A 26,910-nucleotide genomic window follows, 5' to 3' on the forward strand; every position below is an offset into this window, starting at 1 on the left:
TTAGAACAAGAACTCATCCTAACCAGACACAGGCTTAGAGAAAGGCAGCAGAAGTATGGATCCACAGCTTACAAACGGGTAGCTGACGTTTTTCCAATTTTTATTTTTGCTTTGGTTACCAACTCTAAAGAAACAGAAGATTTCGTGTGAAAACATGGATGTTCAGCTTCTCTGGAAAATCAGCAGTGTTCGCAATGCCAGGCAAGGGGTCCCACGTGGCAACAATTTGCCAGGGCTGGGTGGTGGTGGCCAAATGGGCGGGGCACTTACTTTCTACATCTCCGGCCGACCCGTGTCCCTCCTGCCTGGACCGGGCCGCTGAGTGTGTGGCCTCACTCAGAGACCAAAGTGCTGTGTGGACGCTGTCCTCTGGGAACTCAGCCTCGGGTGAGATGGGGGTGCTGGGGAGGGGCCTCACCAGTGCCCCAGCCTCTGTCCACCCTGGCTGCACCCAAGAACGGCCCAGAACAGCTCTCAGCAGGGGCTCGATACACATCTGGTGAAGGGAAGAAGAGAGTGAGCTGGGGGCTCCCAGGACCACTCACAGTGAGCTTATAAACCCACACTAAGAGGCAGCTTGGTGTGGAAGTCGGGAACAACTCGGGCTCCACAAACTATGGCTCCACCACACACAGCTGTGTCATCTGGGGAATCTGTTTCACCTTCTGGGCCTCCAGTTACCCCTGCACAAAATGGGGATAATAATAGTCAAAGAGGGGTGTTGTGAGCAAAATGGTGAGCAATCAGTAAATAACCATTAGCCTGACTTCCATGAGTCACTGACTTGAGCTAAATCCCTTCTTCTCTCTGAGCCTCAGTTTACCCAAGGTGGTTAGGTTGGACTTTCAGCCGGAGCCAACCACCTCTCATATTCTGTGACTATGAAAATTCAGCATTCCTGCAAATTCCCAGAACTGGGCCACAAAGAAGCACCCCAGCAGGTCACAGGGGTCTCTGCTGAACCACTCCACCGCTAGGGGTCAAAATAGACCCAAATGTCCATCACGGTAGAATCATGGGATTCCAGATTCATTTCGATTCAGCCCAAGTTCCAGCCCCACGACCTGCAAAATCACAACCTAAAGGCACAGGGACAGAGCGGACACAGCTGGAAAGAGCAGGCCTGGGGGGGCCCTTCGGGGGATCCCAGGGTGTCCGGGCCTTGCCTCTGAGCTCGCGGGCAGGGCTCCACACAGGCGCCTCACCGCGGCTGGCGCCTGGGCACCCAGCTGGCAGGGCCGTTTCCATTCCCTCGCACACGCCCCCGGATGGGAAATGATTCATGAAAACCAAGAAGGTAAAATTAGCCCAGAGGCTGCCGAGTAATTTATGCAGCCAGCAGCCCCGGGAGGGAGGGGAGGCCCCTGCTGCCAGCTCACTGTGGCCTCCTGGGGGCTGGCGGAGGCTGGTCTGGCCATCAGCAGCCTCTGCCTCTGGGGTCTTCTATTTCTGGACTCAGCCTCCAGAGGATTCCGGAACTTTCTCTGATTCCCCCCCACCCCCAATTTTCCAACCCTTCAACAGATCCGCACATGCCACTGGGGAACTAGCTAACTGTCAGCGGGTGGCTGGGGAGACATGCCTGCCTTTCATCCTAACCTCAACTTAGGGGGACCACGTCACCTCCTGTTTCACCAGTGAGGAAACTGAGGCTCAGAAAGGCCAGGTGGGTGGCCAGAGGTGAGTGGGAAAGCTCGTATTCAAACCCAGATCTTGCAGCCTCCAGAATCAGTGCTTGCCTCCCATGTGGGGGTACTGTCTGCCGAACCCCAGCTTCCCAGGGCCCACCCGGGGGAGTGCAGTGGTGGAGTTCCCTGGCGAGCCCCACCTCGCCCTGCCATGCGCTTCTCACCGTCCCAGGACTGTTTGGGACCAGAACCTGGTCCTCGATTCCGAGTCCAGTTGTCCCCCAACTGGCAAGGCTGAGAGTCCCAGGTAGCCTAGTGTCTTCAAAAGGGGTTGAGACAATGCCAGTCTGGGCCCTACGGCATAAATCACTCCCCTGGAAGGGAAGGGCAGAACAGCAGTGAGCCCTATGCTCCCACTTCACAGGGCTGTACGCCCAGGCCCAGAGAGGGGTAGGAACTTACTCAAGGCCACACAGCAGATCTGCGGCAGATCCTGGGATGGATCCTGGTGTCTCCTGAGTCCCCCTGCAGAGCGCCTACTGTCAGAGCTGTCCACTCGGGGAGCACACCTGAATGGGGGTCCTGCCACGCAGGAGACCTCCAGGGGCCCCCGATCTGGCTCTGCCCCAGGCACCTGCCCCACTTTTGAAACCCACAGTGAGGAGCTGGAGGGGGCCCTCAGAAGGCGGTGGGTGAGGCCTGGAATCATGCTCCACACCTGTGGGAACCTGGGTGAGTCACCTCGCCTCCCAGAGCCTGGATGAAAGACAGGCACGGGGAAATGACAAGAAAAATGAGGGAAGGAGCTACCCGGCCGGCTGTGAGGGACCCACAGGAATGCAGGGGTCTGCACGCACCCGCTCACAGGGCTCACCCTCCGCCCCTCTGGCCCCCGGCTTTGCCCAGAGGAAGCCCAACGCCAGCCACGGGTGACACCCCACAGCTACCCATGCAGATAGAACTTGCCTCCGACCCCCACCCCCCAAGTGAGACAGCTCAGAGCCACACCCTGACTCCCAGGATGGTTCAGAGCCACTTGGAGGCACCATCTGCCAGAGGGACCACAGCTGCCGTGGGCCAGCCCTGACCTCAGCTCTTTGAAACATCACCACGCAGTACTCTGCCCATCGACACTGGAGAAAAGGTGGCTGCCTCTTACTTTACTGCCACTTAGAGGGGCAAAGTCACTTGTCCAAAGCCTCACATCCAGTCACACAATTATTCCCAACAAATGCATACCGAGGCCCTCCATGGCCAGGTACCAGGAGAAGACAGGCGGGTGTCGCTCTTCCGGCTGTGAGAGGCCTTGTCGTGATACAACGGGCAACTCTGAGCCACTCTGCTGGGATTCCAGTCTCAGCTTCGCCCCCACTCGCCATGTGACCACGGTAAGTCACTTCTTTGTGCCTGTTTGCCCACTACATGGAGATAATACTGGTGTCTGCCTCCTGAGATTATTCCGAGGATTCAGTGAGGTATTATGAGTTAAGACAGCATAGCACCTGGCGCACAGAAAGTCCTCGATACACATGAACAGGACCCAGCCCATATTCCTCTTCTGACACTCAACTGTGCTCTTAACTCAAAGCTGGGCCACTCACTGTCCTTGGTGTGACCGGCAGCGCGACTGGTGAAGGTCTACGGGGAGAATCAGGGAGTGGGTTCAAGTTTCCCGTCTGCCAGCCGCCAGCTCAGACCAGCCCCCTGCGCCTTTCGGAGCTTCCCTTCCTCCAGTCTTAAAATGCGCTGCATGATGGCTGCTCTCCCACCTCCCCGGAGAAGCACCCAGGCTGCCCAGGGAGGCTGCAGACCCCTGCCCACACCACAGGGCAGGCCCAGAGAGAAAGCTCCTCCCCCCGCAGGGGCACGTGGCCTCAGCTGAAGCAGCCACTTTCTGTCCTGCCGTCTCTGGTTGCTGAGAGCGTTTGTGGCTGGTGCTGGGTAAAGGCCAGGCCCCGGGCCAGCGCTGGTGCTTCTCCTTCCAACCCTCTGTGCTCACTGACCACACTTGCCATGGACCAGAGGGCAAGAGGACAGGCAGGGCTGCCCCACTGGGCACATTCTGCCAAAACTATCACACAGGGTGGCCTCATGAAAAAAAACTGAACAAGGAGCCAGTTGGCCCGGGTATATTCCTTTAACCTGGCCAGCGCCTAACTGTGCGGCCTTGGGAGAGTCACTTGACATCTCTGGGCCTCTGTTTGCACATCTGCGAAATGGCCTTGACCAGGTTGCCTACTTCAGAGGGTGGTTGTGCAGAGCTGTTTAGATGGTGGCATAAAGGTGGTTTTGAACCTAAAAGGAGGGGAGAGGGAAGGAGGTGTGAGAAAAAGAACAAAGGGGCCATCCTTTCCAGCACTAACTAGATGATGAGCTGCAGAGATTTACCCCAGGGGCTGAAAGGTAAACCCAGGCCTGGACCAGCCAGTGTGGTACAGAGGGGCCCCAGGGCTCTCAAGGGAGAGCTTGGCCCCGAGCGGCTTTCTTCTCCTGCTCACCCTGCAGGCCAAGAGAGATCAAATCCCTGGCCACAACAGGCCCCATTGAGAGTTGGTAAATCTGCCTGAGGTATGGGGTTACATTACCAGGTTCCTGGCCACCATCACCAAGCAGAGGGTCAGGCTGACCTCCTTCCCTCCCCGTGGGCCTCGATCCAGAACCGACAGGGCCGAGCGCAGCAGAAATCTGATCGTCCGCTGCCTTCCCAGGCAGCAGCCTCCTCTGGGAAATCAGTGGACAGTGGGCTGAAGCTGTCGCAAAGGCTGGAGCCATCCCAGGCAGCCCACAGGGAACATAGGCCTTCTGCCCTCAGAGGTGGGTCTGGAGCTAACGCAGACAAGAGACCCCAGGATGATAACATTCTTGGGATTGTTACCAGCATCGTGCACATTGCACATGTTGGTTTACTTGGTCCTCATGGAAGTGCTACACATGCCACTGTTATCTCTGTTTTACAAAGGATGAAACTAGGCACAGAGAGGCTAAGTCAATTTCCCAGAAACACCAGGATCTGAACCAAGGCCTCTGGATTCCAAAGTTTACTTATCACAACAGCCACCAGAGACAGGAGGAGGCATTGAAAAACACACCTTTTGAGTAAGGGTAGAAAAACCCAAGTGTGAAAGAGAAAAGACTCCAGGGGCCATGGCTGTTGTTTCCAGCTCTCTGGGGACTGGCAGGGGGCAAGGGAGAAGATTTTCTCTCTGGCTAAAGAAGAGATGCAGGAATAGCTGGAGATCCTCAGGGAGACATTTGGTTCCGTGCAAAGCCCCAGTGGACAGATTTTAAATACTGCACAGCAATTTTTTGTGTGTGCAAAAAATGCAACTGGCTCCCATAACCCAGCAGCAGCATAAGAATAAAATCAGAATTAAGCTAAATGTACAGCAGTAAGAGAATGGCTAGATAAATGATAATTCTCTCCACTACTGTGTTCAGTTCAGCTCAGTCACTCAGTCGTGTCTTTGCGACCCCATGGACTGCAGCATGCCAGGGCTCCCTGTCCATCACCAACTCCCAGGGCCTACCCAAATTCATGTCCATCGAGTCGGTGATGCCATCCAACCATCTCATCCTTTGTCATCTCCTTCTCCTCCTGCCTTCAATCTGTCCCAGCATCAGGGTCTTTTCCAACAATTAACTACTCATTGATTTACAATGATACACTATTGTGTATCAGTTTAAAAAAAAAAGATAAGAAAAGAAAAAAATTACGGTAAGCTCACTATATAAAACTATGACTAGATTTCCTAGATCCAAAGTTAAGTGAGAAAAGCAATTTGCAGATGAAACCACTTATTGAAATGTACATAAGCATTAGACACACACACACATGCTATAATGGTACATATCCTATAGGTTCTGTGTGCAATGTACAGATAAAGATCTAGAAGGATATATACCAAAGTAATAACAGTGATGATAAGCCCTGTGGAGGAGGAGGTCGGAATGCTATGGTTATCAAGGAAAGTCATGTTTTACTTTTTAAATAATACTTGATTTTTTATAGCAAATATGTATCTCCATATCCTTTATATAACTGAACTTAGTAAAACAAGGTAATAAAAATACAAGGAGATGTCTTGGGAACAGTGAGCTACTGGTCCCTGGATGTGTACAGCCCGCGCGTAGGGGTGGAAGGATTTACCGCAAGGATGGAGGGCTCCAGCCCTTCTGAACCTCACAGCCTCATCAGGGGGGTCAGAGAAAAACGCTTACTGTCCCTGCATTGTGAATGGTTTTAAGGAAGCACAGAATCTCAGGCCCTGGAGGAGGGAGAGGCCGGGAGCTGTGGACCCTCACAGCGACACCGCTGTGTCAGAGGCCCACAGGCCAGCTTCCGAGTGCACCTCCTGCCGCCCAGCTCTCGCCCCTCCCCTGCCCCCGTAATGCCCAGTCCTGGCCCCTCTGTCCCAACAACCCCAGCCCCCGGCCAGCATGTCTGGCATCAGGCCTAGACTCCCAGGGTTGGGGCTGTGTCTTTGGGAAGACCCCACACTGGGAGCAGGAATTCAGGAAGGAAGGAGAAAGTGGATGCACAACCCTTACAGGGCTGAATGCACCTCACTGTGAACTGAGCCCAGACAGGAGCCCAGGCCACACGAAGAGCCCCACCGTATCCAACAGCTTGAGCCCCAGCCCGGGCCAGAGCCCTAGTCCTGGTCAGGCACCCAGCTCCTGACACTACAACAAGCCAAGATCAATGGTGCTCTGACCTTCAGGACAGCTACAGGACCAAGAAAAGAGCCAGGATCGACTCCCCTGGTGGTCCAATGGCTAAGATGCCATGCCTCTAAGGCAGGGGGCCCAGGGTTCCATCCAAGGTCAGGGAACTAGGTCCCACATGCCACAACTAAAGATCCCACATGCCACAGCCACGACCTGGCACTGCCAAGTAAATAAACACATATTTTAAAAAGAAAAGAGCTGAGAGGTATGAGTCCAAGTTCCAGCTCTGCCCCTGACTTCCTGAAAGACTGTAACACAGTCACTGAACCCCATGGAGCCTCAACCCCCTCATCCACAAGATGGGCTCACAGTATCCACCTCCCAAGCCTACCGTGAAGATGAAGTGAGACGTCATCCATGTAGCTCCTTTGTAAACCACACAGACTCCCCAGAAAACACAAGGCCTCATCAGTACCATGGATGAGAAAAGGAGGTGGCCACACCTGAGGGCCAAAAGCAGTCACGCTTGCTGCAAGACAGGCGCGAGTCCATCCGAAAGGGCGAAGGAGCCTTTGTGGGCCACTCTCCTTGACCGAGGGCCAGGGTGCTCGGGGGGCGGGCAGGGAGGGCAGGCAGGGAGCCGCCGAGAAGTGCCAGGGGGAGTTTGGTTTGTACCTGAAGGTGGGGCAGGGGGCCCTGGGAGGCGGGCCAGCAAGTCCTGGCCTCACCAGCCCAGGGGACCGGAGCAGGGGCGATGACAGAGCTACAGGAAGGCTGGAGGGAGAAACAGCAAGGCTCAGTCCCTGCCAGAGGAGGCTGGAGCAGAGGGCCGGCCTTGGAGGACCGCACCTGGGAAGGAAGGCCACACAGCCCATGAAGAACAGGCTCGGAGGGGCGTCTCTGAGGAGAGGGGCAGCCAAGAAGCTAGACGGTGCCACCCACTGCTCACAGTGAGAAGCGCCAGCTCTGGGAGAGGCCGGGGCAGCAGGACGAAGCCTGGAGGGCGGGAGCCGGGGAGTCCAGCTGCCCCAGAGCCGCCCTCTCCTGCCTCGGGAGAGGCAAGCCTCCAAGCACCACCAGAGTGAAAGTGAAGTCGCTCAGTCGTCTCCGACTCTTTGCGACCCCATGGACTGTAGCCCAACAGGTTCCTCTGTCCATGGGATTTTTCCAGGCAAGAGTACTGGAGTGGGCTGCCATTTCCTTCTCCAGGGGATCTTCCCAACCCAGGGATCGAACTCTGGTCTCCCCCACTGTAGGCAGATGCTTTTAGCATCTGAGCCACCAAGGAAGCCCCTTCCAGCACCAGCAAGGCCACGGTCTAGACCAAAGCACCCCAGTGACTCCTGCCAAGGCCTGCTGGACTCCCTGCTGAATGGCAGCCAGACAGGCCTCTGAGTGGGGCCCTGGCGCCAACAGGGGGCTGCAGGGAGGGAGCCAGAGCCTGCGCCACCCCGCATGGGGCCCCGAGGAGGAGAGTGCAGGTGGGGCGGGCGGGGGCGGTCCTCCCTGCAGCTCCCTGCTGGGGAGGACCTGTGGCCACACGCAGGCCCAGGAGGGCCATGGTCTGTTCCCAGGGGCCCCGGGACAGGGCAGTTACCGCCTCTCGGGACAGGAGGCTCGGCCACAGCAGGAACTCTGCCGCCCCGCCAACGTGCCGTCTGCTCCCAGGAGCTGGCCTTGTGGGGACATCCACCCTGCTTCGCCACCTCCATCAAACGTCCAGCACTCAGGCCTCAAAAGCAGGCCTCAGCTCAGCTCTGGCCCATCAGAGAGGGCTCATGCAGGAAGCAGCTTCAGGCTGTAGTCCACGGCTCACCTCTTAAGCGAACCCCAGGCTCCTCACGTACCAGGCTCCCGGGGCCTGGCCAAGCCCCCAAACTCAGCCCGGGGCCTCAGGCCTTCCCCCTCCCAAACACGGCCCTGGACTCCTACAGGCGGCCGACACACCCCATGAGCTCGCAGCACTGGCAGCTTAGGGCAGAGGGGGCACAAAAGGGTTCTGCCACAGCCATCCAACCACACCACATGCCCACCCACTGACCAGGACGGCCTGGGAAGGCCCACCCCTCACACCGGAGAACGGCCTGCCTGTCCAGCCCAGACTGACTCCCGGAGCAACCAGACACCGGCCAGACTCTCGAGTCTGCTTTCCAGCCCCTCACCCAACTGGGGGCCATGAGGTAGCCTCCCCCAGGGCCAAAGACCAAAGGGAACCCCCGCACAGAGGGCCCCTTCTGTCCTTAAAGCGCCCACGCAGCCGCGATCTTATCCCCCGCCTCACGACCTCTGACCCCAGGCCAGGCTTGAGGTCTCAACTCCTTAGCCAAGCATTCAAGGCTTTCCTGGGCTGGCTCTGACCTGCTTCTCCAGGGCCCGTCCACCAGCTCTTCTCCAAACGCCCTGATCACCTGCCATGCCCTGAACCCTCAGATCCTCCCGTCGCCTGCCTTTGCACATACTGTTCCCGGGGCCAACAACGTCCTTCCCTCTTCCCCCACCTGGCAAACTCCTACTCCTCCTTCAAGGGCCAGCTCAACAGCACTTCTGGGAAGCCTAGCCCCTCCTCTCCCTCCCCCCGCCACCAAGGCAGAATACTTGCTCCCTTCCCCACCTTGCCTCTGAACAGCCGGGCACTTCCTACCTTCAATCACAGTTAGGATCTGGGCCAGAGCTGCTCAAGCTATTTATGGTAAAGAATCTTTTTTTTTTTTTTAAGTTTTCCAGTCTGTTGCCAACTGATGCTTTTGTAAATTACAATTAAAAAATGATGCAGCAGTGTCAAGTTGCGATATGAGTTTCTCAGCACTCACTCTAAGGTCTGCATGTAGTGTGCTACAGGCCAGTAACAGGAAACTTGTGGATGGGCAGTAGTTTGTGGACCACCCTCTCCCTGGCCCTGGGGTACTCTGCCCCTGGTGTTCCTAGTGCAGGGCCCATCCAAATTATGTTTATGTTTGGACCTCCAGAGCCCAAAGGGGTGCTCCCTGGACACGTGCCAACCCAAGTGCTGCATGGGAAGGTCCCAGCAACCCAGGAACAAGGACAGCACCTGCGCCAGACACCATTTCTCAGGTGAGCACGTAGAAGCACAGAGCCGGGAACTGGCCTGATGTTACTACGGGTCCATGTTGTTCTACCCGGCATCACAGGGCACACTTCTGGGATCTGCAAGCCCCTCCCAGCACAGGCTCCTGACAACAGTGCCCACTTGCAGTAACAGTGAGGCAGCCCCTCAGAGCGAAGAAGAGTTCGGCCTCTGGAATCAGACCTAACCTGGGTTCAAATCCCGGTTCAGCCTTTACTAGCTGTGTGACCTTGGGTAAGTCACCTCACGGCTCTGGGCCTCAATCTTTCCTCTGTAAACTGAGGCTAATAAGACGATCGGAGCAGCACCCTGTTTCAGGCAGGGCCCATACACACCTATAAGCTTCATTCAGGCTTGGCTGTTACTGATGTTTATAAAGGGCTTCCCCAGCGGCTCAGTGGGAAAGAATCTCCCTGCAGTGCAGGAGCCGCAGGAGATGGGGGTTCAATCCCTGGTTCAGGAGGATTCCCTGGAGAAAGGCACGGCAATTCACTCCAGTATCCTTGCCTGGGAAATCCCATGGACAGAGGAGCCTGGCGGGCTACACTTCTGTGGGGCTGCAAAGAGTCCGAACACAACGGAAGCATCTTGGCACACATGCCCGCACAAGGTTTATAAAACACCTAGGATGGCCCAGTCCAAAATTCTGACCTGGATCTTCCCTTTCTGCTAATCCTCCCTTTGCAAGACCCAACATCTCGTGGAGGTAAATTCTGCTCAGTTGCTGAGTTGGCTGATTTCCTCTGCAGACCCCATTGCCCTGCCCTCCCCTACCCCAGGCTAAGGGGCTTCTGCCTTATGACACCTTCAGCCTCTGAATCTCTTCACCTCCTCCCCAGATATCAGCCCCCTCTGACTCTTCCTCTGGGACACAGCTGGTCTGAGGAAAGGCCTTAGCCCACCCCAGGAAAAGTCCCATTTTGTGGGGCTGGAGCAGTGAAGTGCTGGGTTGTGTGGTTGAGTGGGGTCCCAGGCTTCAACCCCTCCCTAACCCACCCAGAGCCCACCCGCCCTGTACCTTGGGCCACGACAACGCTGAGTCCAGCCTGGCCGGGTCCCAGTCGGCTGCCCCTATGAGAGGCTCACTCCCTGCTGAGGCCATGGGTTGGGTGGGCCACTCCCCATGCCCCACAGCCATCCTGGAGCCTCCCAAGCCGGTCATGTCCATCCCCAGGCATTGGGCAGCAGGATCCCTCCCCGGCCCTCAGCACTTTTCCTTGGGGAAAGTATGAGATAGTGAGAGAAGCTGCTCTGGGGAAGCTGACATCGTGGGGGTGGTTCCATATATACTTGCTCAGTGACGTCCACAGCAGCCCAGCCCAAGACAAGCTGATAGCCTGCCTCCTGATCCCTCTCGCCCCCAACCCTGCCTGGAAGAAGCAGTCTACCAGTCAGCACACCACTGACCACCCCCGTTCCTTCACGCACATCACCTGGGGTGATGCCTCGGTCCCTCTGGAATGGGGCGAGCTCCAGCCACCGCAGATGGCCGGACAGCCTGCCCTTTGGGAAGGACTAGGCCAAATGCTCTCAGAGGCCCCCTTGTGCTCTGATTCCAGGAAGTGGAAGTCTGGGGTGCAGAGGAAGAGATGCTAGATTTGGAGTTAGACTGTTAGCTTGGTCGCTCCCTAAGTTGTAGGACCTCCACCAAGCCACTTCCTGTCTCTGAGCCTCAGTTTTGTCAATTATAAACTGGGCGTTGTGAGAGTGGTTCTGCTTGCCTCGGAGGCTAACGATAAAGGATGTGGGAGAAGTGTGAAGTCGGGGAGAGACCTGGGTTGCACTCATGGGTCAGGTTGGGGGATGCGAGAGGTGGGAAGGGAAAGCTCTAGAAGGCTCCGAAGGCTCCAGGGGCCCAGGGGTGCCTCACTTTGCAAACAGGGTTCCCACCCCTCAGCATCCACCCTGACCTGGGGCTGATACTGGGGGCAAGCCAGCGAGCGGCCCTCTGTTCTTCTCCACCTCTGCTCCCCTCACCCACAGTCGTTTCACTGGCGGCTCTCCGCTGTCCAGATGTACCAGTAAGATCTGATTCATGAGGTTCCTGGGTGGGGAGAGGGTCCCCAAAACCAAGGGCTTATAATCAAATCCTGAGTTGAAAGCACCCTGGGGCCCTGCAGGGAAATTGTGGAACTGAAAGTCGCTCAGTCGTGTCCGACTCTTTGGGACCCCAGGGTCTATAACCTGCCAGACTCCTCTGGCCATGGAATTCTCCAGGCCAGAATACTGGAGTGGGTAGCCTTTCCCTCCTCCAGGGGATCTTCCCAACCCAGAGTTTGAACCCAGGTCTCCCGCATTACAGGCAGATTCTTTACCATCTGAGCCACCAGGGAAGCCAAGAGCTTATAATCAAATCCTGGGTTGAAAGCACTGAGGGGCCCTGCAGGGAACTGTTACATAACACAAGGAGGTGGCCCCTAAAGTCTCCTTTGTTAAGGTTGGTTTCTTCAGGCGATTGGAAAGACCAGATGACCGCTGTGTGATCTGAAGCTAGTCACTTACCCTCTCTGAACCCAAGTTTCCTCATCCACAAATGGATGAGGAAGAGGCCTTATGGGGCTTTATGAGGACTCAATACATGGTCCCCTTAAAATGTGGTCCTGAAAAAACACGGAGGAAAGAGTTTTCCTCCACAGCGGGTAACGCGGGACTGACATTACCATCTCCATTTACAGCAAGGGGGACTGAGGCCAAGCATGTTTGGCTTTGAACATAAGCCCGTTGGGGGAGTATAAGTGTCTGAAGGTCTGGCCAGGCCACCTTTGTTTAAGTAGAGACCACTGTGACTATTCACCCTCCCATCTCCGGGCAGCGCCGTCCCTGGCAAGTGGCAGAAGATTATATCGGTGCCCTGGGCGATGCCTCCCCTGCGGTCACGACTTCACGCCCAAGGAGTGCCCCCCCAGAGCTGGCCCTGTGCTGCATCGGGGCTTGGTGCTCCTTCCCGGGGAGCTCTGTGAGGCCAGCACCATTATCACCCCGACTGTGCGGATGAGGAGACACGCAGCCGCAAAAGGGGCAGCCTCTTACCCGCATCTCCCAGCTGCCAAGAGCAGGGCCGGGCTGGAGCTGAGGCCACGCCCCTTCCAGGGCGCCCGGCCCACACGCCCGCTCTCCATCCCACCCCGCCGCCAAAGGCCAGCCCAAGGGACTTAGCGGCATCTTATCTGGGGGTGCCATGGCTACTCAGAAGTGAAGTCAGACACACTCCAGGAAGCCTGCAGCCCCCAGAACTGTGCTCCACCTGACTGCACTGAGTCTCAGCGCGCAGGGCCAAGTCCTCTCCCCCCCCCCGCTCCCACCCTCCCTTTTGGAAGGGCCTCCACCATGCCCTCATCCTCACCCTCTGCTACCCTGACGCTGTGACAGCCTCCTAACCGGCCTCCCTGCCTCCAGCCTCACACCCAAGCTGCCGCTGCTGCTGACAACCCGGACCTGGGTCTGCTCTCCATGTCAGCTTTCTCCTCATAAAACCTTCTGTGGCTCCCAGAGGCCCCACAGACAGAGTATAAACTCCTCTGCGGAGCGGTCATAACCTTTTTACAATCTGGCTGGGATAGAGTCTCCGTGTTAGGTGGAAGGGCTCAGGAGCTAGGAGACCTGGGTTCAAATCCCAACGGTGTTGCTAACCAAATGGGAAACCTTGGGCAAGTTAGTCCACCTCTCTGAGCCTCGCACTCCTAAAGGGAAATAATAGCACCAGTCTCAGGGTGCTGCTGGGAAGGTGACATAGAAAACACATCATGAAGGACTTTGCATATATTAATAGTAAGTGCTCCATTAATTCATTCATTCCACAAATACCAGGCCTTAGATGTGCCATGCACTATTCTTGCAGCCCTGAACAAAACTGACAAAACTCCCCCTCTCTCTGGGAACTTAAGTAAAATTAAGGGAGGCAGCCAAAACCAACATAAATAAGTAAAACACAAGGCATGTTATACATGGTGTGCACTATGGAGAAAAACAGAGGAAAAAAAAGGTAGGGAAACAGCAGGATAAGGGGACAGGGGTTGTGATTTTAAATAAGAAAGTACCCACGAGAAGGTGACATTTGAGCAAATCCCAATGGAGGTGAGAGAGCCTACCATGGAAATAATGGGTAAGAGTGTTACAGCAGTGGGAACAACCAGTGCAAAGGCCCTGAGGCAGGATCAGACTGGTGTGTTAGTCATATCACTATTATCATCACTATCATTTCTTTCCGGTTTCATTTCCCTTCACCTCCTCCCTTTCCTGCCCCCTTCAGCCAAATGAACTACCAGAGTCTCCCCAAGCCCTTCTGCATGCACATGACTTTGTACAAGCCACACTCCATGCTGGAATGCCTTCCTTTCTCTCCAACTCCTACTCATCCTTCAAAACCCAGCTGAAAGGCCGCCTCCTCAGGGACGCTTTCCTTGACTTAGAGTCCATGGCCCACTCTCCTGTTCCCCTCTGCTGTACCCTGAAACTGCTTGGTTAACTGGTCAGTGAGTTCTGGAGGGATAAGGACCGGCTTTTGCATTGCACCCCTAAGCACAGCACAGTGCCTGGTTGTGTGCACTGACCACCCGATGAGCGAAGGAAGAGCCGAAGGATACCTCAGGCCTCCCCCCTTACAGAGCCTTAGCCCTGAGCATGCCACCACGAATGACCGCCTCTGTGAATGCTGGCCTTTTCAACGCAGATATAAATCTGCAATATGAAACAGGCTTTTTAAAAATAACATCACATTTTTCTTTTTTCTTCATTGTTTTTTTTTCTTTCTGCATGGCTTATTTTTCCGGTGCAGCCCTGGACCAGCTGTAGGGAAGTCCCTCCCAGGCCCACTCTAAGAACACAGGGTTCTGGGGCCGCTAAGGACTCCTAGGCCCCAAGAAGGATGGAGGAGGCACCAGATGGTTCTAGACAAGCCCCGGTACCAAGGCTACCAGGCAGCTCTGAGCCAAGAACTTTTCTGCTCAAATGCGATGTTAGGTGGGTCACGTCCGGGAAACCTCATAGCCCCATGTGACTTTTCCAAAGCGGCTTCTTCTTGATGGGTCTGGAATTCTCTGCCCTCACTCTAAGAGGGCATCCTAGGGAGATGGCATCAGATCCAGGGTTCCAATCCTGGCTACATCATTGTGTAGCCCTGGATCCTTTCCATCACCTCTTGGGGACTCGGGTTCCCCATCTGTGAAATGGAAATAATAACCCCTATCTCTGTTTTTTGCATATGGTATGTGACATGCTTAGGCCCATACCTAGGACACAGTAAGCATTCAGTAAACATTAGCTGCCTTCATCACCATGACCTTCATTTTCACCAGCCCTGGATCTCTTATTGTGCAGTTCCTTCACTAAATCATATATTCTCCAGATCAGAGACCTCAACGATCTACTAAATCTCATCTTCTTGGCCCTCCTGGAATTTTCTCTCATATATCCCAGAAACACAGTCTTTCTGGGGGTATGAACACCTGTAAACATGGGAAGCTTGGTATCCGTTCTCTACAGGCCAATCACTTTGCCTGCCACACCTGACACCTCCTTCCTGCTGGACCTACCTGCCCACACCCCAGGGGGACAGCGTTTATAATGAATCCTGTCCTTAGCTCCCAGCACACCATGAGCCTACAGCCAGTGCTCAGAGATTCGTCAGAAGGTATTTACTGAGCAGCTCATGTGCATGGACGCTGAAAGTACAGCGGCATGCGCACACCAAACCAGGCCCTGACCTCACAGAGCTGATGGTAGATGAAAGAGTAAGACTGCAGTCAATGTTATTCTCACCCAATTGCTAAATTGTGTGTTTTGAGACCCCCATAGACTGTAGCCCGCCAGGCTCCTCTGTCCATGGGATTTCCCAGGCAAGAATACTGGAGGTGGGTTGCATTTCCTTCTCCAGGGGATCTTCCCAACCCTGGAGTTGAATCCGAGTCTCCTGCATCGTCAGGTGGGTTCTTTACCACTGAGCCACCAGGGAAGCCTGCAATCTGTAAATACACCAATAAATGTAAAACCACCACTGAGACGAGTGCTATAAAGGAAAGGTACACGGGCCGTGAGAGATTGTAGTGGAGGGCTTGCCCTAACCAGGGAGGGCTTCCCTGAACAGGTGATGCTGAAGCTGAAAGATGAAGGATGAGGAGACCTGCACAGCTGAAATGGAATGCATGGCCAGGGCAGAGGAAACGTGAGTAAAGTACTACGTGAGGCTGAACATGATAAATGGAGGGATTTAAGATGGTGTCCCCATGGTGTCTGAAGGGCAACTGAAGGATTCCAGAAGGCTTTTCAGGCAGGGGTTGACAGACTCAGATTTATTTGTCAAAAAGATCACCCTGGCCACTGAGGATGAGCTTTTCCAAGCCTGTGTGTGTGTACTCATCTCTGCCTAGAATGCTCCCCCAGTCTCTGTATCAGTCAGAACAGGCTAGGTTATGCCGCAGTAACAAACAACCTCCAAATCTAAGTGGCCTGAAAGAACAAAGGCTTAACCATCACTCATGCTGCACGTCCATCAAGGGGCACCGAGGGGCTCCACTCAGGGAGCGACACAGGGACCCAGGCCAGCAGAAGCAGCCACCAACCCTATCTCCTGCCAGATGCCACACCACAGGGAAAGAGCACTCAGGAGGCTCTCATGCCAGCAACCAGATGCTCTGGACCAGAAGTGGCATGGGCCACTGTAGTTCACAACTCATCGGCCAGTCACACAGCCCCGCCCAGCACAAGGGGAGCTGCAGTCAGTCCTACACGCGCCTGCCTGGAGGAACTGGAAATATTTAGGGTGTAGCATTAAGCACCACCAGATACTCACTCCATCTTGCTGTCCCCCAATCTTAACTCATGCATTAGATCACAACTGTTTCAGTATTCCAGAAGGAGGGACTGACATGTGCAGAGGAGAACAGAGATCTAGGGAAGATGGAAGACGAGGCCAAGGAAAGGATAGGGCCCACATCACTCAGAGGCTTGTAAACCGTGGGAACAATTTGGTTCTTTATCTCACAAGTACTGCGAAGACTTTTCAATGCTTTATACAGAAATGGGGAGTCTGTTGTGAGCTTCTTGGGAACAGATCACTCTACCACCCTGAGACTGACGTGGAGGGGAGGTCACAGGTGGAGCTAGGGGGCTCGTGCTATTGTCTTGGGAATAAACAGCGGTGCTTAACCAAGATGCTAGGGAAGAGAAGACAGAGAGAAGTGGATGGATTCAATTTAATAGGCTGAAGTTCCCTAGACCTGGAGATACAGTGGATTGCAGTGTGGGAACGGAGACAGCAAGGTTTCTGCCTTAGGGACTAGCAAGATGGGGGTAGCCTTGGCCAAGATGAGAGCCCTGGAGGTGGTTTAGGGAAGAAAATGATGGAACAGCCTCGGACTCTGTGTGTGGGTCATAACCATGAGATAGTCAAGAGATCGAGCTGAGGAGGCAGCTGAATAAACAGGAATGACTCCTGCCTACTTGTCCAGTGGTCTTCACTTCCTTCACATTTGCCAAGAACTTAGAACCAGGGGGACCCCCCTCCCCCCATTTAAGTCCAGGTGAGGAAAGATTCAGAAGCTATAAGTCTTGACACCAAAGACAACAAATTTATGAAACACATCAATGCAAAAGGTCAAGAGGACAGAACTGTAACTCAGGTTGGAGTAGTATGTAAGTGACAGCTGTGAGGGTTGATGAAGAACCCCTGGGGCCAGTGAGGGGAGCCCCCCATCTCTGAGCAGTCATTAGGGTAGGCAGCATAGATTCTGCCTCAGTTGCCCCTTGGAGGCCCCAGCAAGTTTGGGACTGAATGGACCCGGGTGGGGCTTGTTGGGCAATTCTGATATTCCCTGGAGAGTGTTCTGCAATAATCCCAGGAAGAAAAATACTTCTTAACTCACTGTGGGCTGTGGGCTAGGCTGTCTCTGTGCTGTCTCATTTCATCTCACAACCGCCTGCCCAGACAGGCTTTGTTGGCCCTACTTTAGGGATGGAGGAGCAAGATCCGGAGAGGTCAAAGGTAACAGTGTCAAGTCCAAAGTCCCAGGTCAGTATGAAGGGGAAGGAGGACTCCAATGGAGAAGCCCTTTTTCATTAAATTAAAGCAACCAGCCTGGGCTCTATTCCAGAGAGGAAGGTTTATAGACAGGTGCCTACACAGGGCTCTGCTCACCCACCTCTGAGAAAGTCAGTGAGCAAAAATAATGCCCCACTCTCCAGGGAAGGAAAGTTACATCTGCCCCATGGACCTCATAGCCCCAACCCCTTCCTTTCTCTCAAGGGGAAATGAGGGCAAAGGACAGCTTGGGTGCCACAGGCATCATGCTTCATGGAAAATTCTTTGGCTACAGCACAGACAGAACCCCCAGTTTATAGGTTTACAGGCATCAAAAGTCCTGTCTCATTCTTCCCCTTGTCCACGGGGACAAAGAGCTGGGTGTGTTTCCTTTCAGCCACTCTGAATTATATACAACAGCGTTACTCCACATGAAACAAGCGTCTGAGAAAGAAGAGAGGTTTAACATTTTTCTCCCTGAAGTCCCAGCCCATCCCGAGGGTGGTCTAACCCCTATCGCCCAACACCACCCCGTACAAGACACGAGCAACTTTTCCACCAGCACCGACCAGCGCTCAAGACATTCCGTATTCTCCTTGCAGCCACTTGCCTGGGGCGTGCTGGCCTTGACCGGAGAAAGGTCACCGGCCGCCAAGTGCCTGCAGATGAGACTACCTTGGGGACTGCGGCGGGGAGCGGGGGTTGGAATGGAGGCTACACTCCGGAGAGATTTCCCAAAGAGTCTACACCGCACCTGGGAAGCGAAACGTGTTGAAAGAAATGGCCCCCGGCGCAACCACGTTTACCAGGTAATCGTGCACCGCGTTGGAAAGGGGGCCCCCACCGCACCCCGGCAGGACTCGTGCCTCCCACGTCCGCGGCAACCCCCGTGGCCGAGCCCAAAGCGCGCCACCCACCCCCACCGCCCCACGAGAACTAGGCCAGCAGCAGCAGCAGCAGCAGCAGCGGCAGCGGCGAGCCGTCCAGCCAGCAGGCGCCCCGCCCCGCCCGTGTCCGCGTTCTCAGGCCGAACGCCCGGGGCCCGGGCGGCCGCTGCCATTGGTCGGCGGCCACGTCCGTCAGCGGGCGGCACGCCGGCGCAGAGCAAAGGCTACATTGTAACAAGGCGAGTGAGCGAGCGAGTGGGGCGCGGGCGGGGAGGAAGGAGGCGGAGGGGCGGCCCCCGAGTCCCGCAGCGGCGGCGGCGGCGGCAGCTACCTGCCGAAGGGTTAACCCACCTCGGGCCGGGGCGAGCCGCACCCCCACCGCCACCACCGCCCCGCTCCTGCGCCGCCCGGACCCCCCCCGCGCCGCGGGCGCTGCACCCCCCGGCCGCCCGCCGCCCCCGCGGCCGCTCGCAGCCCCTGCCCCGGCGGCCCCCCGGCGCGCGCGTGCGCGCGCTGGCAAACTGCCGAGCGCTTTCCGAAGCCATTTTCAATGGCCACAGTGGCTACCGGGGCTGACTCACCTTCCCGGGAGCGCCGCGGCGGCCGCGGGGCCCGGGCGGCGCGGGCGGGCCCGGGCGGGCGGCTCGGCGGAGGCGGCGCGGCCCCGGCTGGCGGCCCCCGCGGCGGGAGCGGCCGCGCTGCGGGCGCGCTGGGCCCCGGCAAAGTTTCAGCGCCAGCCTCGGCGCGGCGGCGGCGGCGGCGACTCGCTGCTGCTCTCCTCCTCTGCTTTGACCACCATCTTATTAGTACAGGAAATGACATGGAAAACGGAAGAAAGCGGCGTTTGGGGCAGACGCGGACCCCCCAATTCAGGGGCCCGGAGCCGGGACTCACCAGCCGCGCGTCCCAACCCGGCCCCGGGAGAAAACTCCCGGGGTCCCCTCGGCGCCCCCGCCCCGCGCCCTGCCTGGAGGGGAGCGGGGGTGCGGGGAACCCGGGTCCTCGAGCCCAAAAGGACAGGGCGACTTTTATAAGCCGGCCCGCGGAGAAATCGAGAAAAAAAAATAATGAAAAAAAGAAAAGGTTAAAAGAACTTTCGAACTGGGACACTTTTTTTTTTTTTTTTTTTGGTAGGAATTAAAAGTTCTAGAATTTTAAAAAGTCACTCATTGAGGGGGCTCCCTGGCTCCCCCACTCCTGTTGCTGCCCCTTGTGAACCAAACGGGGGAGCAAATGTGTTGATATTTTTAACCCTTTCTTGGCTCCGCTGCCCGCAACTAGCCCCCTCCTGATCCGGTTTAACCCTTTGAATGCCCAGCTATTCGGAAATACAAACTGAAGTTGTCAAGCCAGGTGCATCCCGCTGAAGGTTGGGGAAGGGGGCTGGGGGGTTCATTTGAAACGTTTAACTGTTTCCGTTGGGGCTGCGGTTTGAACGTCGCGAACCGCAAGTGTTCTTCAAATCGGAATTTGTTACCGGAATTGAGATCCCTAGAACCGGACTTGCTGGTCCCGGGCTGTCTTGGGAAAGATGTTTAAACCGAAATCTCTTGCTTGGATCCTCAATTTCTTCATCTGTGAAATGGGATTCAACATCGCAGAGCAACAAGGTAGCAAGGAAAAGATCGGGCGGAATTTTCATAAAGACGGTGTTTAAAAGCTTGAAAGGCTTTATTCCAGGCTTAGAAACCTGACGGGTTAGGATGGAGTAGAGAACAGCGCGGGATGGCGTAACCAAAACAATTACTCCCAAAATAACCGTGTTCTTCTGGCGTTGTCTGCAAGGCAAGGGGCCCAAGTGCGAGATCTCTCCTGTCAAAGGCGGCTCTGCTGCTCTGGCTCTGAAACCGCGGTGTAACCTCCAGTAGAAAGTTGTCAGGTGGAATTTGACCTCAGGACCGCGCCTGGGCGGGGCGCTGCTTAGGGAGGGGCTAGCCGGCCGACTGACACCCGCTGAAGCCCTGAAAGTCTTGGCACAGGAGGCCTCCAGTGGGTACCGCCCCGGGGAGATCTCCTCTCCGGGATAGAGTTCCCTGTCAGTTTCCCTGCTGGCTGGGACCCTGAGTCCCAGATGGCATCCATGGTCAGACCCAAGGACATGCTTCTAGCTCTTGGAGTCTGGAAGTTGGGGGTTGAGGGGAGAAGCTTTATACGTACCACATCTTTTATTTCCCTTGACTCTGGCATCACAAACACACCTTCTTGAAATCCTTCATCTTCTACTTCCTGTGTGATCTTGAGTAAGGGACTTCCCTTCTCTGAGCCTCAGTTTCCTATCTGCAAAGTGGGACACACAATTAACAACCCACATTGCCAGCTCCCTGTGAGGAGCCATGAAACTGTTTAAAGAGCCTACCACCAGACTGCTCACAGTAGTTGCTCAAGTAACGGTAATTAACATCAGAATTCTATGACTTTCAATGTAACTATGAAAAGTTTCTTGAGTCTTTCTGCTCAGTGCCGGGCAGAGTGTTGGGTACTGGGGAGTACCAAGATTAGTTAGACCTGGTCCTTTTAGGAGGTCTTGGTCTGGCCAGGAGATGGAGGAACTGGTAGTTAACTCAAATTAATTCAAAAATTAATGCATAGCTTTAAACTGGAGGCCAGGTGGTTGGGCAGGGAGAGGAAAGGACACCAAGAAGGAAGCCATGTATTCCTTTTGAGAAGGAGTCACCAAGGAAAGGGTGTCAGAGGTGGGCCCTGACGGGGGCTTGGAATTTCCACCAGTGCTAGGATGGCGTTCCAGGAAGGCGAACAGCGCTGGCAAAGACCTGCAAGTCTCAAAGTGGCAGGGTGTGTTACATGTGGCCAGCTATGACTGGACTCCAGAGTGGGTGGGGCAGAGGAGCCGACACGAGGCCAGAAAGCCAAGAGGATAAAGAGAGAAGGTGGTCACAGCCTCCAAAAAGCAAAATGGTCTTTGAGAGAATGAGCTGAGGAGTGAGGCAAAGAGGGAGTTTTTCCATGTGGCGCTGGTTTTCTGTTTAAATCTCCCATCCATTTGGCCCAGTCTGGCTTCTCTTTGCCAGGAACAGTTGGCCTCCAGGCTCCAACTCTGGAATGAGGCTGGGTCCTCGGGCATTGCAGGCCAGGAGTCTCCAGTCGTCACACTCCGAAGGCACAGAGAGTCTGCGTGGTTCAGAGACTCAGGTCTGAGGTCCGGCCTGCCACCCCCCTGCCATGGAACCTGGGGCACGTGACTCTTCCTGTCTGGGCTCCGGCTTCTTCCTCTGTGACACAGAGTTTGGACCACTTGTTCCCTCAAGAAGCTGCCCTGTAGCCACATGATCAACACCACGGCTTGGGAAGGAATCTGAAACAAGACCGGGAGAGTTTCTGGGAGCCCAAGGCAGCCAAGGGCCGGCACGAATGCCCAGGGTCCGTGGGCAGAAAGTGGTAATGACCTAGGGTGATTACCCCGGGGCCCGAAGGTAATCCCTGTAGACAAGTAGTCCGGACAAGGTGGGCCTTGTGAGGCTGGGCCCCAGCTTCCCTCTGTGGGCTGAGTTGGGCCTGAAACACAGAAGTAAGAATGAACAGGAGCCCCACTCAGATCCCCTGAGAACTAGTTGGGGGTCGGGTGGTACAAAGGGGGTTGAAGTGAATAGAGCACGTGACACATACTTTCAGGGACCTTACCATTTGACTCTCTCCATAATCCAAGGCAATCAGCATCATCACTATTTTTGCAGACAGGGAAATCATGCTCAGAGGTTAAGAAACTTGCCTGAGGCCACACAGTTAGTTAGAAGTAGGATAAGATTCAAACCCAGATCTGCCTGACTCCATTGCTCAATGCTGTCCACTCTTGGACATTTCTGGTTTGTCATCCTTCTCCATAATGCAAATTTTCAGCCTAATGGTTGGTAAAATATTTGCCTTGTTTCTTTCTTGGGCATATCACACAATAGGAGCTGACCAGGACTTTGCGATGGGAGATGAGGTTCTTCATGACTGCCCCCTACAAAAAATGTACCAACAATCCCAGTCACCTCCAGGTCCCTGTGAGGACATTGACATGTTCTAAGTGAACGATGCTCAGATCTTCAGAAAGAAAAGCTAATCTGAGACCTTTCCACCTGCTATTGATAACCCAAGCAAAACATATATGGAACGAGCTGTGACTTAAATGCCCCGTGGATCACTGGAGATTCACTTCCACATTTGCTGTGAACCAAGGATGCGTGTTTATTGCATCAATCAATGACCCTTCTGAAAGCCTTGAGGGAGAAATTTCATTCAGGATTTAGTGCCTGGAAAAAACAGACTAAAGATCAACTGCATTTCCCTCGAGGAACTGGCAAGCATCTCCCTTGCTAACAAGAAGAGCTGCGTAACTGATCAGGTTTCCCTTTTTACACAGGTTGCCAGGAAGCTCAGGGCCAGGTTCCACCCCCATTCCCAGCAACTTTGGCAGTTGCTCCCTTGTCATTCCTCCTTTCCCACTTCTAATCCTACTGACTCAGCTTTGTTTTCTCTGCCTTTTATTAAAGATGCCTCCCTCCGACTTTTAATGGCAAGAAATAAATATTTAAAATAAATCCACATTTGGAAGGGTTGCTGAAGGGAGTTGGATTCCGTGGGCCTTGTGTTAAGCCAGGCATGGTTCTCTTCTGGTCTTGTCTTGTCCACTCGCCCAACAGCTGAGGGATTCTTCTCTTGGAAGGGAGGAGGGACTGGCTTATAACCAAGGGATTCCTCGCTCAGCTGCCGATGATGACTAAGATCAAATGCCCTGGGTCAGATCATTGTGACTATTTTTTGGTTCTGCTGACAAACAGCTTGCCTCTCTCCTGTCAACTGCCCAGAAAGCACAAACCTTTGTCCCCTACCCCCTCCCCCGCCCCCTCCAAGATACCCCTCATTTGTACCTCCTGAGTTTTGGCAGGAAATAGACTCCTCTTTTCTACAGAAGCCACTGCCCCCTGTGGACTGTCTACCACATGCCTGGCAAGGTAAGATGATTAGGATGCAGGTTGGGGGTGGAAGAGCAGCTTTAGAACCCCGGACAGGGAGGGCCTCAGAGATGTGGCATCTCATGGGAGCCTTGATCAACGGGGAGGGGCCAGCCCCACCCACGGTTGAGCAGGTGAGTCCCTGCAGCCCCACAGCCCCTGCGAAGGCCCTCAAGCAGAAGCTAGCCAAGCTTGTCGTATGGCGTGGCTCAAGGTGAGCCTCGTGTAGAAGGGGAGAGAGGGAAGGAGACGAGCAGGAGAAAGGATTGGATCTAGGCCATGCTTTTCCATGGATTGGATTATTTGAACATCAGTAGGAGCCAGTGATGGAGAAGGCAATGGCACCCCACTCCAGTACTCTTGCCTGGAAAATCCCATGGACGGAGGAGCCTGGTAGGCTGTGGTCCATGGGGTCGCTAAGAGTCGGACACAACTGAGCGACTTCACTTTCATGTTTCACTTTCATGCATTGGAGAAGGAAATGGCAACCCACTCCAGTGTTCTTGCCTGGAGAATCCCAGGGACAGGGGAGCCCGATGAGCTGCCATCTATGGGGTCGCACAGAGTCGGACACAACTGAAGTGACTTAGCAGCAGCAGGAGCCAGTGATGCTTTACAGCCGGGGACACGCAGGACCTCACTTAGGTTTTCACACCATCACCTTGGCCACCATGTGGCTGCTAACGTTGACCAAGTGCCAAGTGAGTGGGTAGGTGTGTTCATAAACCATGTTATTTAACTGTCCCCCCTGCTCATGAGGTTGATGTGGGCCTGTCTTTTTTTCTGGCTGCCCAGCCTCTGACTTCCCTTCCAGTGACTGGGGAAATTCCCACCCTTCTGAGCCCTGGAGAGACCCAGGGTGTGCCCGCCCCCGTGCCCACTAGAGAATCTGAAAACATCAAAAATTCCCTTTCAGGAGGTGCATAGGTCATGAAGGTGGGGTCCTTATAAATGAGATTTGCGCCCTTATAAAAGAGACTCCAGAGAGCTCCCCTGACCTTCCCACCAAGCAGAACACAAAGAGAAGATAGCCGTTCAAGAAACAGGAAGCGGATTCTCACTAGACCCAACCTGATCTTGGACTTCCAGCTTCCAGAACTGTGAGAAATAATTTTCTGTGGTTTTCAAGTTGCCAGTGGTGTTTTGTTATAGTAGCTCAAAGACACATGATGAAGCCTCAGCCAGTTAGATGAGTTCCCCCACCTTTGGACTGGAATCTAGTGACACATAGAGACATGGACCCTGGACGATCCTTTCTGGTGAGAGTCGGGGTGCACTAGAGTCAGTTCTCGAGGGCAGGAGTGCCTGTAGCTGGATACGGAAGAGCTGCAGGGGCTGGTGGTACAAGTCCTAGGAAGTATCTGTCGGCAGGATTGGGCAGCGTCCTCACTGGTTCTGTGGCTTGGTCTTGGCTATGACTCTGTCTCTGTGCACCCCGCACTTGGTTCATCAACTTTTCAGAGGGTTATGAGCTACCTTAACTCATTTTAATAGGCTCCTTGTTGCTTAAATCAATGTTGTTGTTATTGTTATTCTTCAGTTGCTAAGTCATGTCCCACTCTTTGCAGCCCCATGGGCTGCAGCTCTGTCCATGGAATTCTACAGGCAAGAATACTGGAGTGGAGAGCCATCCCCTTCTCCAGGGCATCTTCCCTACTTCACTGTCTCTGAGAACCAGGAATCCTGGGAGCAGCTTCGCAGGCTGGTTCTGGCTTAGAATCACTTGCAAGTTGCAGTCGGGTTGTCAGCTGGGGCTTGCCAGGTTGTCAGCTGGGCTGAAGGCTTGCCTCGGGCTGGCGAGTCCACTTCCAAACTCTCTTACATGTAGGATAACCCATGATGCAAGTTTGCCTGGAAATGAGGAGGATTCCCAGGATATGGGATTTTCAGCTTTAAAAGCAGGTTGGCTTCAGGCAAACCAGGGCAAGCTGATCACCCTATTCCTGTGGTTGTTGAAGAGAGAGCTTAGATTCTTGATTTGGGCATCTCAGTAGGACTGCTCCTGATATGGCAGCTGGTCTTCCTTGGAGTGAATGATCAGAGAGATAGAGGCAGAAGAAAGTAATCATCTTTTATAACCTAATTTCAGATTGGCATACCATTCCTTCTACTGTATTCTACTATCAACTACAAATTGCCGCTTTTCAAGGGCATTTAAAATTCTTAAAGAGCTAAGAATACCAGACCACCTTATCTGTCTCCTAAGAAACCTGTATGCTGGTCAAGAAGCAACAGTTAGAACCTTACCTGGAACAACTGACTGGTTCAAAATTGGGAAAGGAGTAGGACAAGGCTGTATATTGTCACCCTGTTTATTTAACTTATATGCAGAGTACATCATGTGAAATGCTGGGCTGGATGAATCATAAGCTTGAATCAAGATTGCCAGGAGACATATCAACAACCTCAGATATTCAGATGACACCACTCTGATGGCAGAAAGTGAAGATAACTAAAAAGCCTCTTGATGAGGGTGAAAGAGGAGAGTGAAAAAGCTGGCTGAAAACTCAGCATTCAAAAAATTAAGATCAGTCCCATCACTTCATGGCAAATAGAAGGGGAAAGTGGAAGCAGTGACAAATTGTGTTTTCTTGGGCTCCAAATCACTGCTGATGGTGACTGCAACCACAAAATTAAAAGATGCTTGCTCCTTGGAAGGAAAGCTATGACAAACCTAGACAGTATATTAAAAAACAGAGATGTCACTTTGCCAACAAAGGTCCGTATAGTCAAAGCTATTGTTTTTCCAGTAGTCATGTTCAGATAAGAGAATTGGACCATAAAGAAAGCTGAGCACCGAAAAATTGATGCCTTCAAATTGCGGTGCTGGAGAAGACTCTTGAGTAACTAACTGAACAAGGGCACTTGCCATCTGCCTCTGCAGAGATTGAGCCCGGTGCTGCTGCCGCTCCTGACCTTCAGCATGCCCTGAAGGGAATTCAGGGTGGAGAGTGAGTCAAGTCTGTGCTCCAGGGAAACTGGTGGAACAGGTCTTTGTTGTTATTCAGTAGCTAATTCGTGTCTGACTATTTGCCACCCCATAAACTGCAGCATCCTAGGCTTCCCTGTCCTTCACAGTCTCATAGAGTTTGCTCAAACTCATGTCCATTGAGTCAGTGATGCCATCCATCCATCTCATCCTCTGTTGCCCCCTTCTCCTCCTGCCCTCAATCTTTCCCAGCATCAGGGTCTTTTCCAGTGAAAAGATGTTCTTCGCATCAGGTGGCCAAAGTATTGGAGCTTCAATTTCAGCATCAGTCCTTCCAATGGATATTCAGGGTTGATACCCTTTAGGATTGATTGGTTTGGTCTCCTTGCTGTCCAAGGACTCTCAAGAGTCTTTTCCAGCACCATAATTTGAAAGCAACAGTTCTTTGGTGCTCAGCCTCCAGACACCCTTAGACATATATTTTATGTGCTTCTCTCATTATTTCTTTGAAATAATTTCCAGAAGTGGACAAAGCATGCGCCCAGCTTCACATCGTGAAAAATTTTGCCAAATTGCCCTCCAGAAAAGTTGTACCAATGTCAGTTCTCACTGGCTTTGTGAGAGCCTGCTTGTTTCTCTAAACCCTTACACTGAACATCATCCATCTGCTTAATCTTCAGTAATTTGGTGTAAGAGTGATCTGTCTCATTGTTTCTTTAAATCACATGGTATTGATAGCGAGAT

At 54.0% G+C, this 26,910-nt stretch overlaps 1 protein-coding gene and 1 long non-coding RNA gene across 5 annotated transcripts in view; both read right to left on the reverse strand.

The window, feature by feature from the left end:
* PRDM11 (PR/SET domain 11) overlaps positions 1–19,080 on the reverse strand; it is a 92,442-nt gene extending 73,362 nt beyond the window's left edge. The window contains exon 1 of one of the 4 annotated variants that reach the window (XM_070473126.1): positions 18,864–19,080. Coding sequence is in view for 3 of the 4 variants with exons in the window: in XM_070473122.1 (XP_070329223.1) it covers positions 10,400–10,549 (150 nt within the window). In the remaining variant the exon portion in view is untranslated. Of the gene's footprint in view, positions 1–10,399; positions 12,406–18,863 lie in introns of those variants that run through there. The other 3 variants (XM_070473122.1, XM_070473127.1, XM_070473128.1) reach the window with 3 other exon arrangements.
* LOC139037087 (uncharacterized) lies at positions 84–7,660 on the reverse strand. The gene is made up of 2 exons (XR_011489885.1): positions 2,091–7,660; positions 84–2,002 (listed from the first exon to the last, which is right to left on the reverse strand). It is a non-coding gene; the product is annotated as an uncharacterized lncRNA (long non-coding RNA).
* Positions 19,081–26,910: the final 7,830 nt, after the last annotated feature.

The sequence above is a fragment of the Odocoileus virginianus genome, chromosome 10 (genome assembly GCF_023699985.2).
Source record: "Odocoileus virginianus isolate 20LAN1187 ecotype Illinois chromosome 10, Ovbor_1.2, whole genome shotgun sequence".
NCBI lineage: Eukaryota > Metazoa > Chordata > Mammalia > Artiodactyla > Cervidae > Odocoileus > Odocoileus virginianus.